This window comes from Canis aureus, chromosome 6, assembly GCF_053574225.1.
Source record: "Canis aureus isolate CA01 chromosome 6, VMU_Caureus_v.1.0, whole genome shotgun sequence".
NCBI classification, from domain to species: domain Eukaryota; kingdom Metazoa; phylum Chordata; class Mammalia; order Carnivora; family Canidae; genus Canis; species Canis aureus.
Genome location: NC_135616.1, coordinates 53,513,642 through 53,528,531, shown reverse-complemented (window position 1 = coordinate 53,528,531; position 14,890 = coordinate 53,513,642). Strand labels below are relative to the sequence as shown.

Below are 14,890 nucleotides of genomic sequence, written 5' to 3'. Positions count from 1 at the left end.
CTCATCCCTTTGTCTCTTTCCCTTCATCTTTCCCCCCATCTTGTAAAAAGAGCATAAAAGACCACTGGAAATAATCAATTTCTAGGTTTTTTCTTTCTTTTTATTTCCAATCAGCTGATACCATAACAACATCATTTTAGTACAACCAAATCTTTTGTGAATTAGGGGGTTTTATTTGAGGCCTATGAAATGGTTTATATGAGAGAGAGATATTAATGCTCAGAGTGCTGCCGTAAACAACTCTCTTTGTAAAATGAACATGGAGCCTTCAAATGCACAGAAATCATGATTATCTTGCTCTAGCACTGGGAGCAGGTGGGGCTGGGAGAGGTCCAGGAATACCAGTGGTAGCCTTGGGGTCAGCCAGGGAAGGATGGGAGGTGGCCTTCACCACTTGAATATAGTTCAAGGCTGTGAGGGTCATGATGTGGGAATGGAGGGACCAGAGCACTGTAAATCTACTATGTGCATCTGACAGGCCATCTGGGTACTTCTTATAGGAAAATTAGGAAAATGGCCATTAGCAAAGCCAGAAGGCTTAAGAGTTTAAGCAAGCTTGCAAAGGGAGTTGGGGATTCTTGTACAATTCGAGTTTTGGTGACTTTGAATGTTCGATCCCATTGAGTCAAGATAGCATTTCTGGCTCCTTTCCATTTCCCTGGGCCAGTCAAGCGGAACTGGTATGGTGTGCATGGGCCAAAGAAGATGGTCAAAGCCAGGCGTGGGTCCGTCAGGAGCAATGAGAATAGGTTGGGTTTTGCATTGATATTGGTCAGGAGTTCATCTATGTATGTGATGTAATCTGATTGTAAAGCTTTGCAGTAGCACAAGCCAAACCTTTATAAAAGGAAAATTGGGGATAAAGAAGACAAAAAGATAAAATAATGATAATCCAGAACAAGAAAAAGTGCCAAGAGTAAACAGTGACAATAGAAAATTTGAAATGGTTTGTGTATTCTTCCCTCAAAGCCCACAGCTGTCTAATGGTTTTGTTGTTGTTGTTTAAATGTATGAGTTCCTTGACAAGATACTCTATAGGCATGGTACTCCACATGCTCATAATGCAGCTAGTATTTCTTTAGTTCTTTTGTCAAATAATTAGCAATTTCTAGAAAAAAATTTTTAAATAAATAATTTCACTCTTCCTAAATTTTTCTAAAACTCAATTATTGTTAGATTTTTATAATGTGAAAGTCCACAAGAACCCCTAATGCTGGTATCAGGCCCTAAAATCATTGACTGACCTTTGTGACAAGAAGCCTTTCCATTGTGCAGTTCTAATTAATTATCTATGTTATAGCAGAATTCCATAACGGAGATCAAATCGTATTCCAGGTTGAGGGTGAAATAGAGACATCTAGAATGTTTTTATTATTTTGGGATTTAGCGCTTTGACAAGGATAGAGCAATATGAAGTTTGAAAATCTATATAAATTAGAGAAGTGATAAAAATTCTTAAATGCAGTGACTTTCAAACTTTCTTTTGGTCTCAGAAATCATTTTTTAAGTGAAAATTTATATTAAAGCCCAAAACAGATAAACAGTAAATCAGTTAAAACCAGAGATGTTTTAGCTGGTTTAGGAGTGAGAATGGGTGGAGGAGGAGGCTAAGACTCCCTTCTTTGCTGGCCACCTCCCCTCTGTAATCCCTGGCCCTTGAGTACCAGCCAAAGAGCAGAACATAAGTGGAAACCTCTCCTCTAGGGGACAGGGTCAACAAAGTTATTCTGACAAAAGGCCAGATGGTAAGTACATTAGGCTTTGAGGGCCATATTATGGTCTTTTTTTTTTTTTTTTCATTTTATGGTCTTTGTCTCAACTACTCAACCCCCCTGTTGTAACTCAAAAGCAGCTATACACAATCTGTAAGTGAATAACTGTGGCTATGTTCTCATAAAACTTTATATTTGGCCACTGTGGTTTAGGTTTCATATAGTTTTCACATATCATAAAATATTCTTTTATCTCACCCATTTAAAAACATAAAAGAAAAATTCAAGTTGTCATCAGATTTGGCCCTCAGGCCATAGTCTGCAGAATCTTGCTCTAGAGTAGGAATCTGAATAAAACAATAGAGCTGGATACGGATTTGTTGAATGAATGAGTAAGCAGACCCTTCTGGCGTCAGAGGGAATGAACACAGCTCTTTGATTATGAATAAGGTGTGGAATAATGTATCTGGGAGATGAGAGTTCATTATATTTGGTTTTGAATCCAGACTCCATGTGGCATTGGATAATCATGGTCTGAAGTGATGATCTGGGGACACTTAAACTTCTCTTTTTTTTTTTTTTTTTTTGACACTTAAACTTCTCAATTCCCTTTGTTCCCTCTTTCCTTAACAGGCTATCCTAGATTTTTTCCCCCTAAATCTCAGGTGTTCTTTTTCCTCCAGTGTAACTCACCTCTGTCTGCTATTGTTCTACCAGTTTGAATTATGAATCAAAAAAGATGTGTAAGTGGTTGACTTGGTTAACTTACCCACTGGGTTTGTTTTCTTTTCTTGCGTTAACTTCCTCTGTCATGACACTTTGTGGTGGTAACTTATATATACCTATGAAATATACAAACAAGAAGGACAATTTAACTGCTTTCGTGGGTGAAGATGCTTTACTACTGCTCATCTTTTATTTTTAGTACCCAATGACTTGTCTGTTCTTCTGGCAATAAATGTTAGAAGCCCATATGAATTGGTGGTATATAACGCTACCTGGTAATAATGCTGTCACCCAAAAAGTTGTAAACATCTGGTCATCTCACTACTTATTTATTTATTTATTTAAATTTTTATTTATTTATGATAGTCACAGAGAGAGAGAGAGAGGCAGAGACACAGGCAGAGGGAGAAGCAGGCTCCATGCACCGGGAGCCTGATGTGGGATTCGATCCTGGGCCTCCAGGATCGCGCCCTGGGCCAAAGGCAGGCGCCAAACCGCTGCACCACCCAGGGATCCCTCACTACTTATTTAATACAACAAAACCTCACAATTGAATTTTGTTACTCAATTGAAATTTTACATTTTCATTGAACTTGTTGATTCAGTGAAAATAACAGGTAGACACAACTTCTATTTTGTGGCCCCTGATTTATCTTTTGTGCTGGTAATGGCTAAGATTCATTACAATAGCATAATTCCATAAAGAATAGAATGAATCCTGCTTTTAAAGATTCTGTGGTGTTAGATAGGAGCTGGGGATGGTCTCAAAATTTCCAATATCCCAAATAACATGGCAAACCAAAGACATGTGCCCTGTAGTTTCTCATGCACATACCTTTCAGGACTCGAACAGCCCATCGTGCTTGTGTTTCTCCTGTGGGTATCATGGAGCCTAAGGGTTTGATGAGGCCAATGACAGCCAGGGTTGGTTTTGGCAGATGCACAGGGAAGATGTACTTGTACAGCGATGCCTGGCCATTTTCAACTTTGACTACAGTCTCATCAAGGAAGGGGAAAGCAAAGGTGTATCCAGTGGCAAAGACGATGATATCAATGGGCTCTTCCTTTGGGGTGTTGTTAAATACAACAGAATTTTCCTTCACCTCCTTTATGCTTGGCTTTATGAGCACTTTTCCTGTGATGATACAGCCTGGAAGCTCATCATTTAGCACAGGCTCTCTCAGCTGCGTCCTAAACAGAAATGTGGGCGGGGAAGAGATCTGCCAGTGACCAGTGTGGCCAGCTCTCCCTCCCCCTTCCCTTCTCTTCTTCATTCTGGGACTCTCCCCTTGTCCAGGCAGGAGGTGCCAGTCATGGGAGAAGTTACCTCTATGGGAGGGATTCATGCATGTCCAAGAAGAATGATGAAATGTGCTTGCCATTTACTAGAGTTTGGAAGCCTGTGGAGAAGGGGGTCAGAGCTTTCTCTGGCTCCTGTTTCCCTTGCTGAATTTCAGCACTCGGTTATCACTGTCATTAGAGATAGGGCAGTGCTGAAGGACTACAGGGGAAGCCAGGGACTTCTACATCTGTTGAGGACTCCTGGGAGCTCTCTCCTCCTAGGAAGCAATTGTACGAAGAAAGCATGCATGTGTTTAATAGGAACAAGTGCAGGATTATCTTCTTATGCTTATGCCTTTGGAATCACTAAGCAAATGCTTTGTGAGATGATTTTAAATTAGCTGAGCCATTTTGAGCTTATGGTGAATGCAGGGAAAGAGACGGTGTGTCAAAGTGGAAAGAATACTAGAATAGGTAGGAGGAAGGGTGGCTTCTTGTTCTAATGTTTATACTTAACAGAGCTTGAGGAAGTCATTTGGTCCCAACTGGTTTTTATTCATCTGTAAAATAGGGTTACTGACACTTGCCATCCTTACTTAGTTCATTGGGGAGGATGAAGAGCATATGAAATAGTATATATGCAAAAACTTTGGAAATGATAAATGATTAAATCCAAGAGTGAAGGGATTATAGTTCTTTAGGCTCATTTCACATCTTCTAAATTTATGTGATTAAACAAAATTCTTTATGGTCCCACAGCTACCATCCAGGTTAGACAAAGCTATGGTAGACACAGCTCTGGTGCCAGGAATCAGAACACTTGAGGGGCTTGGAGGTAGGAGGTGGAAGAGGGCAGGTAAGTTTTTCTTCATATTCAATCAAGTTGTTGTGTTATTGCCTGATTTGGATATGTCAGTAGAAGGATCAAGGTTCCTTCTTCCTAATAGCCCTCAGCAGATACACTATATTTACCTGTCTTCTGGTACTAAGCCATAATTTGCATGATTGAACCAGCTGTTCATCTTCCTTGCCATCAACCACGTCACAATTGGAGTTGGGAGAGAATTTCTGAACATGTTCTGAAATCGAGTCATGAACACCATGTCCCATGGGTATCCTGAGTCAAAGACTCGGCTCATCACCCATGCCCCTCCAGTGGTGCTGAGGAACACCTGAAAGCAATCAAAGAAGTCACTCAGTTTGACACACTGCACAGGGTTGGCCTTGCCAGAGATTCAGGAAGTCTCATGATTAGAATGATACCAAAAAGTCTGTCACCCTCAAAATACATCCTCAACAAGATAGTTTTGGCTCTTCCCTCTCCCGTTTTAAAGTTATTCTTTTGATATCATGGTTTGAGTATCTAGAGTATTAAAATGCCTGAGAACATATAATTGAGAACTTATTGTCTGCCAGACACAATGACAGTGAATGAGATACTGTGACCACCCAGGGGGATTGAAAGTCTCATGTGAAAAACAATGAGCAGGTGGTTACAATTTTGTAGGTAATAAGAACAGGGCATGGCAGCAGTTGAAAGTCATCTACAAAGAGTTTCAGTAGAAACCATTGTTTGAATTGACAATAAAGTTCAGTAATACAATTAGTGAATTCTTTTTTTTTTTTTTGTTTTACTTTACAGATTGACTGAGTTTACCAGCTGACTAAGTTTGAAATTTCCAATAATTAGAGAAATATAAATAATAATATGCTACCCACATATAGTGGTCATAGTCGGTAAGACTGTGTTAATTTTTATTTCAGGACCTCCTTTCCCTTCTTTTAGGATAACTCCGCCAAACTGCTAAATCTCTCCAAATCAATCAACCAATCAGGTTCCTTTTTGAAAGTCCTCAAAAGGAATATTAAAGTCACACACTCCCAATCCTTTTTCTTCATGGCTATTTTCACTCTCACAGTTAGTGACCTAATTATCTATACTTATTTAGTTGGCATCTGTGCCCCCCAGGACTCTATTCTTCATGATGTCAGAAATCTTGTTTTTACTGTGTTCTTCAGTGTATTCCCAGTGCCTGGCACCACATTTGGCACATCAGAAGCCAACAACTAATCTGTATTTGTTGAGGAATGTTAATTACAATTATTACATAAATTCATACTAGGAAGAGACCACTGTGTTGGGGTGAGATAGTTGGGGATGTACACGGATTGTAGTAAAGGAGAAAAGGCACCAGAGAAGGGAGGAGTATGGTATGAGCAAAGGGGAAAACAGACGCAGAATCAGAAAGGGCTCAAAGTAGTGGGGGATAAAGATGAAATGGCAGATTTGAACCAGATTAAGGAGAACCCTATAATGCAGGGCTAATCCATCTGCAATTTATTATTTGTATTTTCTTTTGTGTTGCTTATTTTATTTTATTATTTTAGTAAAATGAGTTTCCCTGCACATTTTGGCAGGAGCATGGAGCCAGCATAGCTTTCTTAGCTTCCACTGTTTTTGCAAAGTGATCAAAAGTGGCCTGTGCTTTCTCAGATCTGCTTCCTCTGCTGCTCTCTCCCACTTTTTATTTTTTGGTTGAGTATAATTGACTTTTTTTTTTAAGTAAGGGGAGTTATTAGAAGTTTTTAAACATGAGAGAATCATAATGAAAGGTGGCTTCTCAGAGGATTTGTTTGTTGGTGTTAGGGTATCTGTATGGATTGCCACGTGTGGGAGGAGGGACTGGGCATTTAGGGATGTGGGTAGTATTAGGAACAGGTGCTTCGAGTCAGAGGGACTTGCATTTGAAGACTGGCTCTGCCATCTGCTAGTGGCACAACTTCAAGCATGCTACTTAGCTTCTATAAGCCTAAGTTCCTTCATTTATAGTCAAGGGTACCGATATGATAGTACCTACTCCAGCGGCTTCTTTTGATGGCTGGTTGAGATCATGCAGTAAAGCATTTATTGAAGTGCTTGACACAGAAGAAGCCCCAGTAAATATGAATTATTTCTACAATTATTATTAAGAGGACAGTGCAGTAGCCTCAGTGTGAGGTAATATGGACCTGCTGAGGGTAGTGGTGGTTAACAAGGAAAGGAGAGAGCAAATGGGAAATCTTAGCAAGGAAAAGGATAGGATTTTTTCACCTATGGGATTAGAGAAGACAAAGGTGTCTCCTGTAGCTCTTGTTGGATGACTGGGAACATGACAAAAATAGGAAGTCAGAGAAGTTGGTCTTGGAGGAAAAATGACACTTCAAATTTGCAGTAAAATTTATAAACATGTAAGAAAAAAACACTTGAAAAATCTGATTTTTTGCATGTGTGTGCTTTAGGCATATTTCTTTCTTTTATCATTTTTCACTGTTTGCCTGAGGCACACACCTTAAGATAAAGCTCTTCATTAAATAACATGAAGAATGGTACCTTTTTTGCCAGGCGGCTGGTCTCTACAGCAATGTCTGTGCCTGAATTCCCCATTCCAATCACAAGGACTCTCTTGTCCTTAAATATATCTGGATGTTTATACTGTCGGCTATGAAAGTATTGGCCTTTAAATGTATTTATACCTATAGAAAAAGAAAGTCAAATAAGGAATTTTACAGAATCAGTGAATGAAACACAAATATTGTTTCCTTAATAATTTCCTTTTGATGGATTATTTTGGTTGTTTTTAATAGCATACTCAGTTTTAAGAAAATCCAAAATATGAATACATGACTTTCTATGAAGACATAGAAATTAGTGAGTGATTATTTATTTAATGGAGGTACTTACTCCATTTAAAAGTTGGTAGAAATCAACAGGACAGTAATATTATATTTATTAATATTTGATTATATAGAACTTTTCACAAGCAAGGAGCAAGAGCAGAGAAGTTAAAGGAAACTGAATCAGTTCCTCTATTCAGCAAAATTTTTTTTTGGCGTCTATGTGCTTGGTACTGTGCTAGTTGATATTAGTGAAATAAGATAAATGAAATGTGGTTCCTATTCAAAAAGATCCATATGGTTTGGGGGAAATTCATTGATAGTTCACTGTGGTGATTGACTATAACTCAGGCTGAGTTTGCTGAGTCAGCAAGAGTTGGCTCAAAGAAAAAGGGATTATGTTAGTCATACTGGGGTTTAGATCTACTGTTTTAACTGGAGAGGGAGAAATTAAGGAGTCAATCCCATTTACAATTGCACCCAAAAGCATAAGATACCTGGGAATAAACCTAACCAAAGAGGTAAAGGATCTATACCCTAAAGGATCTATACCCTAAAAAACACTTCTGAAAGAAATTGAGGAAGACACAAAGAGATGGAAAAATATTCCATGCTCATGGATTGGAAGAATTAATATTGTGAAAATCTCTATGCTACCCAGGGCAATTTACACGTTCAATGCAATCCCAATCAAAATACCATGGACTTTCTTCAGAGAGTTAGAACAAATAATCTTTTTTTTAAAAAAGATTATTTATTTCTTTATTCATAGAGACACACACACACACAGAGAGAGAGAGAGAGAGAGAGAGGGAGCAGGCACCATGCAGAGAGCCTGACGTGGGACTCGATCCAGGGTCTCCAGGATCACGCCCTGGGCTGCAGGCGGCACTAAACCGCTGCACCACCGGGGCTGCCCTAGAACAAATAACCTTAAGATTTGTGTGGAATCAGAAAAGACCCCAAATAGCCAGGGGAATATTGAAAAAGAAAACCAGGGGCATGCCAGATTTCAAATTGTACTACAAAGCTGTGATCATCAAGACAGTGCGGTACTGGCACAAAAACACATAGATCAATGGAACAGAATAGAGAATCCAGAAATAGGCCCTCAACTCTATGAAACTAATACTGGACAAAGCAGGAAAGACTATCCACTGGAAAAAGGACAGTCTCTTCAATAAATGGTCCTGGGAAAATTGGACAGCCACGTGCAGAAGAATGAAACTAGACCATTCTCTTACACAAAGATGAAATGGATTAAAGATCTAAATGTGAGACAAGAATACATCAAAATCCTAGAAGAAAACACAGGCAACACCCTTTTTGAATTTGGCCACAGCAACTTCTTGCAAGGTTCATCTATGAAGGCAAGGGAAACAAAAGCAAAAATGAACTATTGGGACTTAATCAAGATAAAAAGCCTCTGCACAGCAAAAGAAACAGTCAACAAAACCAAAAGACAACCTACAGAATGGGAGAAGGTATCTGCAAATGACATATCAGATAAAGGGCTAGTATACAAGATGTATAAAGAACTTATGAAACTCAACAGCAAAGAAACAAACAATCCAATCATGAAATGGGCAATAGATATGAACAGAAATTTCACCAAGGAAGACATAGACATGGCCAACAAGCACATGAGAAAATGCTCTGCATCACTGGCCATCAGGGAAATACAAATCAAAACCTCAATGAGATACCACCTCACCCCAGTGAGAATGGGGAAAATTAACAAGACAGGAAACAACAAATGTTGGAGAGGATGCGAAGAAAGGGGAACCCTCTTACACTGTTGGTGGGAATGTGAACTGGTGCAGCCACTCTGGAAAACTGTGTGGAGGTTCCTCAAAGAATTAAAAATAGAGCTACCCTATGACCCAGCAATTGCACTGCTGAGGATTTACCCCCAAAGATATAGATGCAGTGAAACGGCAGGATACCTGAACCCCAATGTTTATAGCAGCAATGTCCACAATAGCCAAACTGTGGAAGGAGCCTCGGTGTCCATCGAAAGATGAATGGATAAAGAAGATGTGGTTTATGTATACAATGGAATATCACTCAGCCATTAGAAATGACCAATACCCACCATTTTCTTCGACGTGGATGGAACTGGAGGGTATTATGCTGAGTGAAGTAAGTCAATCAGAGAAGCATAAACATTATATGGTCTCATTCATTTGGGGAATATAAAAAGTAGTGAAAGAGAATAAAGGGGAATGAGAGAAAATGAGTGGGAAATATCAGAGAGGGTGACAGGACATGAGAGACTTCTAACTCTGGGAAACGAACAAAGCGTAGTGGAAGGGGAGGTGGGCAGGGGGATGGGATGACTGACTGGGTGACTGGCACTGAGGGGGACACTTGGCGGGATGAGCACTGGGTGTTATGCTATATGTTGGCAAATCGAACTCCAATAAAAAATATACAAAAAAGTACAAAAACAATAAAATGAGTATTGATATCATTTGCAGGTCATATGTAGATTGTGATTCCTCCACTGGACTCCTATAAAACTCTTTTCATTCCTTCTTTACAGGCTACATACCCTGTGAGTGCCAAATAAATTCAGTGTACTCTCTATGTCAATTTTCTGGATTCTTGGAGTGACCCTGTACCAGGCACTCCTCCCTGGCAGTTTGGAGTAGTTTTCCTTATCAGGGATTTTCTGTGTGTACAAGAACTGAGAAAGGACTGGGTTGTCTTGTCCATTTTTAATTGTTCAAGCAGAGGCTGTTGAGCCTTTCTCAGGGATGTTGGAGAATAGTTCCTTGTATAGGGAAGAAGACTGGACTTGGTGATTTTCGATTCAATGATTCTATTCCATGGCAGTGTTTAGGATGTACTTTATTCTGACTTGACTTGAATAAGGTCTGGGGGCCATTGGAAGTGTGAGTTTATTGTGAGATGAGCCTTGAGATCATTCCAGGCCATATTTAGATGATAAACATTTCCTAAAGTTGTAACTTTTTGAAAACTTACTGCAGATAAAATAAACCAAACCATTGCATCTTCTATTCCCTCTGTATTGTAATCCAATGGAAATTTGATATAGATTAACATGAATCATGGTTGCAAAAACCAGATAAGGAAGCTGAAACCCAAAGATGACTTAACTTGACTCCCAAGATTCTTCTCCCTGTTGACTACTGACCTAGTGCCATATACTTCTGGTCCAGCTAAACCTCTACAGAACAAACAAAAATCACATTACTTTTCCCTTTATTCATTTATTGACCTTTGTGGCCTCTAAACTCAGCTTTGGTTGTATGCTACCACTGAAGCTAACAACTTGTGTAAGCATTGTGTGTCTTAGAACTTTCTGAATGTTACACATCACTTAAGGAGTGACACTGAACCTCAGGTGAAAAATAAAATTGCTTGCTAGTTATTTATTCTACTTTTTGGCACTCACAGGTTGTTTGGAACAAATGAAAATCAAAAATTGGGAGAAAGTTCTGGTTAGAAAAAAAATTCCTTTTACCTTACAACTTTATTTAATGGAGGAACTGTAAAAATTCATTCCTGGACCAAGCCAGTAGCAGGATGGCTCCCATGAGACAAATTAAAGTCAATTTCAGAAAATGATGTACCTGGAAAAGAGTCCAGTGGCAAATGTGGGTTAGTAAGGAAACCAGTGCAGACCATGACAGCATCAAAGATGGCAGACTCTTGCTTTCCTTCATGCTGAGTGACTACCTCCCATTGGCCGGTGACAGTAAAATCTGGGCATTTTGTTACTTTGCAGACTTTAGTCTGAAAAAAGAATCATAGTCACAATTGTCAAGTTTTTAGTAAGGGCTTTCTGGCCCAGTTGACATTTCAAATGTTCTAGAGCACAGACTAAACATAATTAATAAGCATAAACTTAGAAATTGAATTGAATTATCAGATTAACCATTATTTTCTAAATGGAAGTATTCTAAGTTTAGAGTTGTGGTGGAGTATTTATGGGAAATGATGAGACCCAAAAAGTTTTAGTGATTTGCTCCAATTCTCACAGTAAGAATCATGGTCTTCTGATGTCTTTTTCATTATTCTTTCTGTTGTAAGAAAGAATATTTCATTATTCTTTCTTTTTTTAAAAATTTTATTTATTTATGATAGTCACAAAGAGAGAAAGAGAGAGAGGCAGAGACATAGGCAGAGGGAGAAGCAGGCTCCATGCACCGGGAGCCCGAGTGGGATTCTATCCCGGGTCTCCAGGATCGCGCCCTGGGCCAAAGGCAGGCGCCAAACCGCTGCGCCACCCAGGGATCCCTCATTATTCTTTCTGTTGTACACCTAGAGCTGTACTTTAATAGGGGCATGGATAATATAAATTGAAAATATAAATTTGGTCTTGAGTATCTTACCTTATGAAAGGTCCTATAGAGTATATTGCCGAAATTTTCCCAGATTCAGAGAATGATTGAGAAATGCTAATTTTATGGCCTCAATGTTCTGGGAGAAGTCCAAATTTCAGTCTATTTTTTGTTTTAATCAAGTACATATATATTAATGGGTGTGAGGTTCTGATTAAGAAAATATATAAAATAAATGTATAAGTCAAACTTAAGGCATAAATGCTCCACTGGCCAAGAGACTTTGCTGCCTTTCTTCTTCAGTTTTCAGAGAAGACAGGGTGTCTCAAGTCTTTCCTAATGGGGTCAGTATTTGGATAATATTTGAAGTGCTTGTTGGATTCCAACATTGGTATTAGGAAATCTTCCTTTTTTATTTTTTATTTTTTTTATTTTTTTTTATTTTTTTTTAAATCTTCCTTTTTTAAATAAAAGTTTGCAATTAATTAAAAATTAATTAGTTTTTAAATAGAATTTACTTTCATCTTAAAAATAAGAACTGTTTGTAATGAAAAATTTGGAATGCACAGAGAGGAAAGAAATCTCTTATAGACAGCTACTTGTATGTAGTTTCTTAAAACTTTGGTGAACATCTAGTTTTAAACATTTTTTCAATTATTTTATTTTTTAAAATGGTTTTATTTATTTATTCATGAGAGACAGAGAGAGGGAGCTCCCACTGAGCAGGGAGCCTAATGTGGACTTGATTCCAGGACCCTGGGATCATGACCTGAGCCGAAGGCAGATGCTTAACTGACCGAGCCACTCAGGTGCCCTTCAATTATTTTAAAACAGGCTTGGGGCAGCGTGTAGTAAAGGAGTGCTTCAGATTCAGAAACTCTGATGCATTAAAAAATATTTCTGTGGATCATGTCCATTCTCTGTGGTAGTGCTTCATTTTTACTGTGTGCCTTGCAAAATAAGGAAGTGGAATAAAATACTCTTTGGAAAACTGGAGTACTTTTATTTTCTTCCAGCTTGATTGAAAGATAACTGGCATACAACACTGTATAAGTTTATTTTATTTTATTTTTTAATAATAAATTTATTTTTTATTGGTGTTCAATTTGGCAACATACAGAATAACACCCAGTGCTCATCCCGTCAAGTGCCCACCTCAGTGCCCGCCACCCAGTCACCCCCAACCCCCGCCCTCCTCAAATAAGTTTAAAGTATATGACATAATGATCTGATATATGTATATACTGCAAAATAATTACAACAAGCAATAAGTTTAGTTTATATCCATTACCTTGCATAATCATAATTCTTTTTCTTGTGATAAGAACTTAAGATCTACTCTCTTAGCAACTTTCAAATATACGACACAGTTAACTATATATTAAGCATGCTATACATTATATCTACAGAATGGATTTATCTTATAACTGGAAGTCTGTACCTTTTGACCACCTAACCCATACCTCCCAACACCCACCATTCACCTCTGGCAACCACCAATCTGTTCTGTTTCTATGAATTTGTTGTTTTTAGATTTCATATCCAAGTGAGATCATACAGTATTTGTCTGGCTTATTTCACTTAGCATAATACTCTAAAGGTCCATCCATATTGTTGCAAATGGCAGGATTTCCTCTTTTTTCATAGCTAACCAACCTTCCAGTGTGTGTGTATGTGTGTGCCACATTTTCTTTGTCCACATACCCATTGATGGACACTGAGGTTGTTTCCGTGTCTTGACTATTGTAAATAATGCTGCAATGAACGTGGGGGTGCAGATAGCTCTTTAAGATAGTGGTTTCATTTTGGTCAGTACTTTTAAGGTTGTGAATATGAATCTTATTTGCTACTAGTTTTGGTTATTCATGTTGCTTAGGAATTTATTACCATCCCCATCGGTAGCAGGGTGAGGGTGAGATCTAAGAGAAGGACAATACATGGATTTTCATGTTTCTTGGAGAGGAAAAGAAGGGGGGAAGAGAGTGTATTCATATGCCCCCGTCCTTCTACCTTTTTCCTGTCTCTGTTCTTGGAAATGGGAAGGGAGGTGGGTAAGGCATCTGAAAAGAACAATATTCAAAGATTTTTCTATTCCCAAGGATATCTAGAAAATATTTCCTTCAAATAGAAAAGATTTCCTTCAAATAAACATAGCACAGGTTTTTTCTTATAAAGGGATACTCAAGAAGAGAATACCTAGGTACTGGTAGAAGTGATCAGTGTCCCTATGTGCTTTGGTCCCAAGCTGAGAATGTGGTTTGATATTTTTAGGTCTCTTTTGATACTTGGATTAAATTATTACAAACCAAAAATTTATACACATGAACCCTTACAGAAAGTATCCACCTCCACATTTACTTAGGGTAGTTATGAGTACCAGACGAAAAGGAATCCAGCTAGGTGTCATCAATCTTGTCAGTTCCTCATCTTGTCTACAGAACCAAGGGCTAGGCTATTGAGAGAAATGGGAAACAGGCAATACTTCCTGACTACTGACTGATGTTTTGTGTCTTACCTTGAATCGAATGCATTTCAGAAGGCTGAACCGGTTTGCATACATTTTGAGATATTCCAGGAATTGAGAATTTGGCACATAGTTTGGATAATCTTCTGGGAAAGGAAAGTCTGAGTAACAAGACATCTCCTTGCAGCTGTTGGAAACCACAGACTTGTAGAGGCTGGCTCTGCCTTCTTCAACATGTTCCTGTACAAAAAATGTAAGCACATGAGTGTGTATGCATGTGTGCATGTGTGCGCACATACATGAAATGGATGTTCGTATTTAGACATTTCAAACAGTGACAAAGATTAAGGTTACCCTTTCTAATGGGATTTGTTGTCTTGCCCTTGAGGTAGGGTGAACACTGAACATTGAATTTTATTATCAGAATTGCAATTTCATTCATTACATGTTAACAAATAAGCCCAGGATGGACTCACCTGTCCAGCTTCACATGGCATTATTGCGAAATACAGGAAAATATGGAGATAGACCAGAGCCAGAAAGTAGTATCTGGACTATGGATTGTTGCTAGGTATTTTGGTTTCACAGGGTGTTGTCGAAAGGATTATGGAGAAGGGGGTGCAGATTATGAAGACCGCACAACCATGTACATAGTGAAACACTCATTTCCCCCTCCCCCCATTTTGACCTGAATAACTGGTAAATATCAATATCTCAGACAACTACCGCCAGGTTGAGTAATA

General features: G+C 38.6%; 1 protein-coding gene and 2 long non-coding RNA genes across 3 annotated transcripts in view; 2 read left to right on the top strand and 1 right to left on the bottom strand.

The window, feature by feature from the left end:
- The window catches only part of LOC144316139 (uncharacterized), a 339,579-nt gene that overhangs the window by 121,396 nt on the left and 203,293 nt on the right, over window positions 1-14,890 (top strand). The gene's annotated exons all lie outside the window — the stretch shown is intronic.
- Window positions 1-14,890, top strand: part of LOC144316140 (uncharacterized) — a 162,486-nt gene that overhangs the window by 113,966 nt on the left and 33,630 nt on the right. The window lies entirely within an intron of this gene.
- FMO1 (flavin containing dimethylaniline monoxygenase 1) overlaps window positions 79-14,890 on the bottom strand; it is a 29,807-nt gene continuing 14,995 nt past the window's right edge. Inside the window, exons 3-9 of the mRNA XM_077901658.1 lie at window positions 14,199-14,387; window positions 10,973-11,135; window positions 7,090-7,232; window positions 4,692-4,891; window positions 3,274-3,629; window positions 2,482-2,554; window positions 79-837 (exon numbers count right to left, since the gene is read on the bottom strand). Coding sequence (XP_077757784.1) covers window positions 495-837; window positions 2,482-2,554; window positions 3,274-3,629; window positions 4,692-4,891; window positions 7,090-7,232; window positions 10,973-11,135; window positions 14,199-14,387 — 1,467 coding nt within the window. The 3' untranslated portion in view covers window positions 79-494. The remainder of the gene's footprint in view (window positions 838-2,481; window positions 2,555-3,273; window positions 3,630-4,691; window positions 4,892-7,089; window positions 7,233-10,972; window positions 11,136-14,198; window positions 14,388-14,890) is intronic.